The 10,182-nt window shown below is 38.6% G+C and overlaps 2 protein-coding genes across 4 annotated transcripts in view; one reads left to right on the top strand and one right to left on the bottom strand.

Annotated features, from left to right (window-relative positions):
- Nucleotides 1-3: 3 nt before the first annotated feature.
- On the top strand, nt 4-1,409 carry MRPL57 (mitochondrial ribosomal protein L57). 2 transcript variants are annotated; one of them, XM_035326522.1, is made up of 2 exons: nt 4-91; nt 930-1,409. In XM_035326522.1, exon 2 carries the CDS (start codon nt 935-937, stop codon nt 1,244-1,246), a length of 312 nt encoding a protein of 103 aa, XP_035182413.1. In that variant the 5' UTR covers nt 4-91; nt 930-934; the 3' UTR covers nt 1,247-1,409. The 2 variants fall into 2 exon arrangements, with proteins under 2 accessions (XP_035182413.1, XP_035182404.1); XM_035326513.1 differs by lacking the exon at nt 4-91 and adding an exon at nt 254-277.
- A 4,088-nt stretch (nt 1,410-5,497) lies between these two features.
- The window catches only part of ZDHHC20 (zinc finger DHHC-type palmitoyltransferase 20), a 206,222-nt gene continuing 201,537 nt past the window's right edge, over nt 5,498-10,182 (bottom strand). For both annotated transcript variants that reach the window (XM_035326441.1, XM_035326435.1), the window contains exons 12-13: nt 10,036-10,113; nt 5,498-7,905 (exon numbers count right to left, since the gene is read on the bottom strand). In XM_035326441.1, the coding sequence (XP_035182332.1) occupies nt 10,076-10,113 (38 nt within the window). In that variant the 3' untranslated portion in view covers nt 5,498-7,905; nt 10,036-10,075. The remainder of the gene's footprint in view (nt 7,906-10,035; nt 10,114-10,182) is intronic.

The raw sequence follows: 10,182 nt of genomic DNA, 5'->3' as shown, positions 1-10,182 counted from the left end.
GCCCGCCGCCAGCTCTCGCGAGCCGCGCCCGGCGCTCGCCGCACCGCCGCCATCTTGTCGGGCGCCGCAGGGCCGGGGCAGTGCCCGAGGGGTGAGCGGGCACCGGGGCTCTCCTCAGCGGCACGGCGGGGTGGCGCCGGGCTCGGGAGGCTTGGGGAGCGCTGTGGAACGACACGGCGGGGTTAGGCACGGTCAGGACTAACGGACGGGTTAATGAGGAGCGTGCGTGTCACGTCTGGGTTTGGCTTGGGCTTTTCTGCCCCTGTCCTACTCGGGGGTTATGTCTGAAGCAGTATTTGGGCTTTGTATTGCTGCTAGTTGGCCTAACGCAGGGTTTTGTTTTTCTCTACAAAGCTGGCTTTCCCCTTGTTCAGTAGATACTGTCATATTAGTAAGCTTATGGAGAGACCAGGTGATAACTTAATGCTGAGGAACATAAGAACGTATTACATGATGAAAGGAGAGATCCAGAAGATAGACCTGGAAATATGCTATTTTAACAGTACAGATATCTGTTTGTAGCATTAAGGAATGAAGTAAATCCTTTCTGTAACAGTATTTGGCTTTTTTTTTTTTTTTTTTTTTTTAAGGAATAATTTACAGAGGACACACTTTAAGATGTTAAATCTCAAGGATTTAACGTCTTAATAGTACCTCTATTCCTTAAGGATAACTCGGTAACTCTCCAGTTAAATAATAATAATAATAAAAAAACAGTTTTCCTTTTCAGGTCTTCTGTTCCCAGCGTATCTGTCATTGTACTGTCTTGTACATAGTGGTTGTTTGCTAGTATCAGGGTCTGAACCGTAAGCCTTGTAACAGCTAGCTAAAAGGCAGCGTAATAAATATATGCATGTGTGTCATTTTTCGTAACTTTATTTTTGTCCCTAAGGTAATGGGTGTTTCATATTTTTTGTTTATATTTTAAGGTACCATGTTTTTAACAAATGTATTGCTCCGGAAGAGAATTCCTGGAAAACAATGGATTGGAAAATACAGGCAACCAAGAGTGGTTACCCTTTCAATGAAGCAGGCAATGATCCGAAGGTTGGAAATTGAAGCGGAGAATGAGTACTGGCTGAGTCGACCGTACCTGACACAGGAACAAGAATACAATCATAACAAAGAAGGGAGACGTGCAAAATGGGAAGCTCTCAAAAACGTGATGACATCTAAGTTCCCTGAGCATAGATATATGAGTGATCACTTGAACCACTTGAATGTCTCAAAGAAATGGACATCTTAAATAACAAGGTGTACTTGTATTTGGCATCTGTTGTGCACCACCACAAAATATCTTGTTGTACCTGTTACGGTAGCTTTGTAATACAGTGTAATATGGGCAGATAAGTGACACTTTGCTATAGTATACCAAAATCTTACATTAAAAGTAATCCTACAGAACAGTATTTTGTTTTATTGTTCTCTGTAGAAGAATACAATCGTTTCTGTGGCTTCAGAGTTTTTGCATAAAACAGTTACCAACTGGAGCGATGATTTAAACTAGTTCTGTAGCTTTGCTTTTTTGAGTTAGAACATACACAGGCTTTGTTGAACAGGAATACTAAAGGATTACTTGCCTGTACAGATGAGATGGCTGTGACTGGCCTCTCCTTTCCAAAGGACTGCTTCTCTATAATACAATACTTGAGACACAACTGGAGCTACTTAAACTATTTACTTCATCAAGGCATGCAAGGATTAAGATGAACCAGAATTTCAAAGTTACAGGTAGATGAAGCTGCAGCTAATAGAAGATAAAATCTTCCATTTTCAAAACTTTCTGGAAGTAATTTGGTTGGCCTTGATGATCTTAGAACCATTTAGGTTGGAAAAGACTTCTATAATTCCAAGATTCAATTGATTTTAAATGCCAGTATTATCGTTATGGCAGTGTCCCATTGAGTCTTAATTGCCCTTACTTACAGAACTTCTGATCAGAAAGAAACACTGCTGATTCCTGTTTGAGCAGCAATCTGATTTCTACATATTGTTTCATGTCCTGAAGGAGTATCATCATCCATAAGCTAAGTTTTTTACTTTTCCTGTCAAAACCAAGCAACCTGGAACATGTTTCAGAAGTGAGTGTAATCTTAGGTTGTTGCAGCTAGAGTGTAAAAATTATTTTCATCACCAGTTACAGATACGTTCCCAGGTATGTGGCAGTTCTTGCTGGTCTAATACACAAATACCATTTTCAGATTATTTAACATACTTTTATTAAGTCAATGTTGCATTCACTGATGTTGTGTCAAATACATTAATATTTTATCACTTTTGAAAATAGGCCTAAAATAGTACAACTTTGTATTTAAACATGAATTACATTTCAGAGAAGTATGAACAGGTTTAACACTGATGGTCAAAATTTTGAATGCGCTTTCTAATGGTTATAAATAGCTTAAGATAGCATATGGAAAAGTATACATATGGGCAAATTGCACAATGCAATTAAAACATGAAGGAACTTCCAGGCAAAGTAATGTGATTTTGTTTGTAATTCATTTATAAAAGCCCATTTTAAAAAGTTACTTCAAGTATTAAACTATAAATGGCAACATGTTTTTTTTTTTCTCTGTGCACAGGACTAGTCCTATCTGCAACATACAAAAAAATATAATAAATGTGTCATTACATGTATCTTACATTTAACCTGAAACCTAAACACAATTCATTACAAGTTTAGGCAGCACAATTAAAAATACCTGTGGAAGTAGAACAGCGAGGACATTGTGATCAGTGCAACTGTTGATAACCCTTGCTGGCAAATACAAAAGGAACTGCAGTGAGAACCCAGGGGTGTTTAATTCAGGTAAGTTTAAAAAGAGGGTGAGGGGACAGAGGGGCAGGTTGAATGCTTTAACAACAGGATTACTGCTTCTTTCTGTTATGTCTTCCACGGTCTTAAATATTTGCAGTTCAGAAAGACTTAAATTTCTCACAACAAAGCTGACAGCAACAGGTTAAGGGACAGGAGAAATTAGAGAGGAACATGCTAAGCATTTAAGTTGTCAGCTAAATAATGTAAACAGAAGGGAATCTGCATGTCACCCTTAATGCTTTGGTGCCAATAAAAGTGGATACTTCATCCCCAACACATGTGCTTGACTGCTAAGCATGTGCTCTCTATTTCTTGTGGCAGGGCAAGGGGAAGGAAAGGTGGGGATACTCCCAAAAACAATGAAAGCAGTTCTGTAAACATTATCAGACTTAGCAAGGTAATGGAAACAAGATTCAAGTAATTGCTGCAAAACAAAACAGCCAAACACCAGTTTTAATCAGCGTTAGCACTAACTACAACTTGCAGTTTCATTACATTTTGTGACAGTTATGTAATTAAGAAAAACGCATATAAAAACGGTCTATATATACAAAATAAATTGATAGAAATGAGTGTAGTAAATGTGTTCAGTATTATAATAACATTATATGCAGCTGCTCTCTTTGGTGCCATTTAGGGAGAGAAGATCCTCTTATGTTGCATACCCAGCTATTTCATTTCATTTGTTTGATGTACTATGAAAAATGTATTCTTCTTGATCTGCATTTACAGGTAAAGTAGCTCCTTGGAACCTCTTTAAACGTATACCTGAATCCCTCAGTTATGTATGATTTTAGCCAGCGTCCTCAAAGAACATATACCATGAAGCTCAAAGGATTTATTTTTTTAAAAATAAATATGATCAGTCAGTGCTCCAGATCTAGGCAGATCTGGTTCATCTGTGCCAGAGCTTATGCTTCTCTCGGTACATCTGCCACAGACATTAATCCAGCTACAAATCCTGCTTCTTTTTTTTTTTTTTTTTCCTCCTCTTGGGGCTCTGGTGAGCTACGGCTGGACGGTCTTCAAACTACAGCATGAAGTACTTTGAGCGGATATTGAATAGCACTGAACTTAATGAAAACTTTCAAGAACCCCAGAAGTATTTAGAAAGATAGAAAAGCAACACAAGATCAAATGAGGGAAGAAACTACCTGAAAAATGCAGGCATTTAACACTCTAGAAAACATGCCTGGTTTCTAGATAGCATACCAAAAGAAATTTGGTACCTGTGCATCCCATGTTCAAAGGGTAGGTTTAACAAAAATGTTACCATGATTTCTACTCAGATCACTAAAAATAGAAATATTCAGAGGTTTATTTTAGAAGGACTTCTGACATTTGAAGTGGAAGTTTTCAATCAAACGTTTATGGTGCACCTAACTTGTCAGTTATTAGAGAAACCTATACGTTGTCCTGCCCTCTTCCCATAATATGCCCTTGGTAGGAACAGCAATTATGTGCAACTTTACAGTCTGTAAATAAACCAATTGTGTGGGGAAGAAAAATAGGTGAGGTTTCTAAAATAGTTTTTTTTTTTTTTCCCCCCCCCTATTCACATACTTCCCTGCCTGATCTTCACAGGGAGAGCTTTATCAACTTACATTTCAGAAATCTTGAAGAGAAAACATTGGAATCTTGTCCTGTGTCAGGCTTCAACACTGGGAGTTTAAGCCATTTTGTGTGTATGGTCGTTGTGTATACGTATATGGACCTGTTTTTTAAGAAAAAAATGTAGAACATACTAAAGCGCAGTTCATGACTGCAGCTAATGTTAACCATCCTACAGTAACTACAACGCTACTCATGGCTAGTAATTATTTTGAGGGATCTAAAAGCTTAAGCACTGTTATTTTTAGTGATGAACATAAGTTATTTCCAGGACTTGCTGATACGTAGCATAGAACCAGCATGTACAGCACAACCCAGCACCTTACAACTGTTGTTTTCTTAGGATCCATCTTCCCTTCCCACCTCCTGAACAGGAAGGTTTGCTGCTCACTGCCTCCCCTGGAACCTCCCCTGGAAGCATGCAGCCACTCAGCGCATGGATGAGGGCCAAAAGGACCCATTTTGTGGTGAGCTCCTACAGACCCCCTGCCTCTGCTAGCAGCGGTACGTATGTCTGCTGGCAAGTCAACAGCCCAGCAGCTTTTTGTTCTTTAAACCAAAGTTGGTTTTAGTTCCTGGCTTGCTCCCTCTTTTTGCCTGTCACGCTCTGCTCAGATACAGCACAGAATGCCCTTGGCTTGTGGCTAGGGAGCTGGCAGGACAGGAACTCAAAGACGCAAGTGAAGCCACTGTCCTACCAGAGAGGCAATGCCTCCTCCCTGGCCAGTGCCTGCAAAGAAAAGCTGGCACTCACCATTCCACTCACTGGGGAACCCTAAAACAGTTCACCAGTACAATTCACTTAGAGAATTTAATTCCTTTCTATCACCCTAGGGTTTCTCTTAGTAATCAGTTCTCTGAGAAAAAAAAAAAAAAGGAGGGGTGTGCATTTGGAAGGATCACATTTGAACCATTTTACTACATTTTGTATTTTTCAAGTGACTTTTCAGTAACATCTGCTTTACCAGCAACAGTAACTCTGGCCTCCAGAGTACCACAGGCACAATGCTCTCCTGCTTCTGTCATCAGAAAAGTGAGAGAAATCTGGGACAAAATATAGCAGTGATTTGCAAAAGATGTCGGAACCATCAGCTCTTGAAGAAGCACCACCAAAACATGAACCGATTTGCTACAGAACACACATGGATTTAGCCCAGCCTGCTTACCTGCATTTTTTTTTCCCCTGTAGATTAACTACCCTGGCTGAAGAAATCAAACATGTTATATTGATGTTAGCCTACAGCATACATGCGTTCATATGAATATATTCTGAGCACTTTGGGGGGCTGGGAAAGGACAGAGGCTATACTGCCGGATCTGTGAGGTTTACCACATCACAGAGATTTTGTTTCTAATTCTGCTAGGGAATGACTATGCATGTATTTATCTCCGCTGTAATACACTGATCCAGTAAGAGATTATATCCAGGGCCCTCAATTACAATTCCACCAGTGTTTAGGGCTGCACATTTTGGTATTTAGAGTGAGCAATTTGAGCTCGGTGTCTTTCGTCTCTGTTCTCTTCCCAAGAAATTCTGCTGATGCATTCTCTCTTTGTGAGCTCAACATGTCAGTATTGCTGAAAGCTGATAGTCAGATGAGCACTTTGCACTTGACATTTGAGGAAAAAAATAGCTAAATCTTCCAGATTAATGCATAGCAAATGTTTTTTAAGTTTTAAAATTAGCAAATGCAGAATTTATCACACAAAGACACATTTTGCAACTTCTAAACATAACATGCCAAGTTTGGACCATTACTTCTGTGTCAACAATACTCCACAGTGACCAAAACATGCCCATAGATTCTTGAAGTGTTCTTGTTCCAGAAGATTAACATTTAAGAAAATTTATGCTTTCCAAAGGCAAAGAAAACATTTGTTTAAGCCTTACAGTATAGTTGATACCCTTGTATTTCCATCAAACATACTGAACTTAAGTAGCAACCAGTCTGGTAGAGAAACCAAACAGGTTCCTTTTGTCCACATCATCACTTCAGCTACCACCTTCAGTTTGTATCAGAACAGTTTACATCGATTTGTAATCAGCATCAGCTGAACATCAGAAAAGCTCCAGACAGTAAAACTATTTTTCACGTTTGCCAGGTGCAAAACGCCAATAACACGCAAAGATGAAGTAGCAGTCTTCTCTATAGAGGAGCAAGAGAAAATGAACAAAACCATGTCCTTTGCTGTAGGTCTTGAGCTTATGATGGAATTTATTCCTCACACAGGGAACACATTTTGCCTTTTGTGAACAAGGTACATCATTACACAAAGCACTCATCTTTAGCAGTTCAGTATCGCTTAAAATAGACTTGAAAGTGGCAGACTAAAGCATACAAAGTTTTGGTGTGGTAACACAAGTGCATGATCCAACACTAATTTTCTCATAATTACTTGAAATTTGTTTAAATGGTACTTTAGAACCAATAAAAACTTGTGCCTTTATTAAAAAGATAAAACAAAAGTATAAAACAGTATTTATAAACCATCAAGAGTCCCATATAAAAAGCAGTACTCTTCCAGTTCCATTTGCTAACAACACACAACTGCACTAACCTTTTTCTCAGGGGTACTTTGCCATTTTGTTACTGTCTCATACAGAACACTGCCACATTAACACAAAATGTAACGGTTTGTTAATTTCTTTCTGGGTTGGCTTTTCTTTGTATGCTGATAGGCAACTGTTGAAAAGTAATAATCTGTGTACTTGCAGCCAAAAGACAGTTCACTTCTTTGAGCTATGCTCTTGATATGGTTAAATAAATCAAGTTAAAAGGATGAGGGGGCTCAATTCTATAGCAAAAAAGCAACACCAAGTAAAAGGCTTTTGCTTTGTTGGCATTGCCTTGTTCCATAGTACAGCCAGTAGAAGGAATCCTCAGTCCTGACCCTGACATACTTGGAGAGCTACAACCATGAATACGTCACCCAGTCCCTTCCTTTCAACAAAACCCGGTGTTTGTGCTATAGACAGTTGCACTTCAGACTCATCGGCCACACTCTATGTCAACCCCCCACAATCCAAACCCTCCCCCTCTTTTTTATTTTATTTTCTTCTTTCTTTCTGTTCTCTGCAGAACCTGCTATGGAAGTGACTTCTGCAGTGCCTAAGGTGTGAAGTTCGCCTGTGAGGAGGTAGGAGTCCTTGCAGATCTAACCCCCACCACCGCAGCATAACAGAAATGCATAGTTCCCACTCTGGACCTTGTGCATCCAAGCAGGGCACTTCAGGATTTGGCCCTTTGGTAGCAGTATATATATAATTCAGTGCTGCATAAATGCACGTTAAGAATCTTAAGGCATCTGTCTTAACTTCCCTGCTCTGCAATAGTGCTTACAAGAATCCATTGGACTGTGCAGAAACTTGAATTTCTTGTCTCTTCCTAAAATGCTCATGTTCCATTTTTTACTGGTCAACTTCTTCCAAACAAAATTAAGTAATATTCAAGCACAAAATGTGTTGCAGAAACCTAACAAAACAAAACCAAACCTCATTAGTGGAATTACACCGTTAGTTTTGAAAAAAAAAAAAAAAAGCACAAACAAATCATACAAACAAATCATACTGCATTACAGGAATATCTACATAACACAGCTATTTTTTTGTCTCCCAACTGGGACTGCAGTTAAGGTAACTTCAACTCATAATTAGCCTTCTGGGAGTTATTTATTTATTATTTTTCCTCTTCTCCTCTTAAATCTCTTCTGTTTTATAAGATTATCTCCACTAAGAATGTCAAATCCATCACCACTGACCTGTGGCTAAAGTCTCTTGGATATCTGCTTGGCAATAATTGCTCATTCATTTTTAATTAAATTGACACATTTGGAGACACAAATTATGTTTGTCTAGGTGAGTCTGGGGGATTGCTGGCTGGGAGATTTGTCTTCTTTTCTGTACAGTGACGTGTGAATTTTACTGAACTCAAGCCATAAATTTGATTGCTTCTACTGCATGCTACAGGTATAAAAATGAAAAAATATAATTATCAGTCTGTTACAAGGCATAGCAAAGTGCACGGAACAGATATTTTCTATCTCACAGCTATTGCATGGCTGCTTCCAATTGTAGGGGACTGGAATTAACAAGCGAGGCGATCAGAAACCGATCAGATCCAACTAGACTCAGAACAGCTGAAACACTGTGGTACTGAGTTAAGTATTATTTGAGATAAGACATAACAAAATGTTCTGTGTTGGGTGTGACTATGACTCATTTAATTATACAACTTTTAAAACTATGCAGCTTGGGGAAGTGGGAAACACAGCACATCATCTTCCTTCGTTAAATTTGTCTGACTTTAGGAAGAGATGGAGCATGGAAAGGAAAGTCACACCAAACTATTACCAGTTAATAGTCTAGTCTAAGCTGTCAGTCATGCTCCCTCTCCACATCAGTGGAAAGAAAGATGAAGTACATTCTATAATACCCTGTCAAAGGCTGCTGGCATGAACAGATCTCAGAAAGCATCTATTCTACTTTTCATAGAAAGGAAATGTCTGAATAAACTGTTTAGATCAGATTATATTTTATATAGCTAGAGGCTGAAAGGAATCCCTTACTAAGGTACTCATTTGAACATTTATATAAAGTGTCAAGAAAAGTACTATTAACTACTCTAATTTTGGTTATCCCTTGCAGAGACCTTTTAGATAGACTATTTCTTAACAAATAAATAATAAAAAAAAAAAGATGATCCTAGGATTACTGAGCTTTGAGAACTTGAGGATTGTTTTCTCTTCAAAGAAAATGGCATTCCTTGTAAAGTCACTCTGTTTCTGGCTTTTGCTGTACTTTAATGTCACAGGTCACAGAGAGGCAATACACATTTCCTCATGCAAGCCTTCTACAACTCTTTAAAAGAAACAAAGGGAGGTGGGGACTCAGCCCTCAGCATCTATGGTTGCTAGCTGTCCAAATCAGATCTGTTCCTCTTCTAGAAATAAAAATTTAATAGGAGTTTGTATACTCACTGCAGCATGAAGTCAATATAAAAGAGGAATTTAATTCTGTCTCTGGAAATACACCAGGGCAAGCAGCAGCATTTGCTACATTTCCCTAGTGCAAAGTGTGCAGTGTGCACAGAAGCTCTTACACAAAAAGATCACTGTTAATGTGTTGATGTGTCACAAGCGACACAAAGCAGTCCAGATGTAGTCACCTATATCTACTGACATCTTCATTCCTTGTGCACACGCTTTCTTGAAGTATAAGAGCAGCGCATGGTAAACCAATATACAAAAACAATATTGTTAAGGGGCTGTTCCTTGAGAGAGTATCAAGTCTTTCATATTGAAATTGTCTGTTTAGCAGATGAGATTCCTTTCTGTGATCAGGTAACAAATACAGCATTACACACTTCAATCTAAATTACAGAATTAGGCTGACTCATCTTAGACCTAGCCAACCAATGTTTCCTACAGAAGATGAGAATGGGAGTAATGTACTGGAGAGCCAGCCTGAGTTTTATGTAGACTTTTCTATGACTCATCCAACATCAGAGGACTTCTCTGCACTCCATGACTAGTGACTTTTGACCTCAAGATGTCTATTTTACTCATATGTATAAAGAAATAGCAATCAGCGATGTTAGTCTTACCTGTTTCTCATTGAGATGGTTGGTTAGTAATAAGCTGAGATCAGCTTTCCAATGAAACTATAATATGCTTTTTTGTACCTAAAATATGAGAGAATCTCAAATTATGTTTTTTTTTTTTTTTTTTTTTTTTTTTTTTTTTTTTTTTAA

The sequence above is a fragment of the Oxyura jamaicensis genome, chromosome 1 (genome assembly GCF_011077185.1).
Source record: "Oxyura jamaicensis isolate SHBP4307 breed ruddy duck chromosome 1, BPBGC_Ojam_1.0, whole genome shotgun sequence".
Classification (NCBI taxonomy): Eukaryota; Metazoa; Chordata; class Aves; order Anseriformes; family Anatidae; genus Oxyura; species Oxyura jamaicensis.
This window is presented reverse-complemented; position numbering and strand designations above follow the sequence as displayed.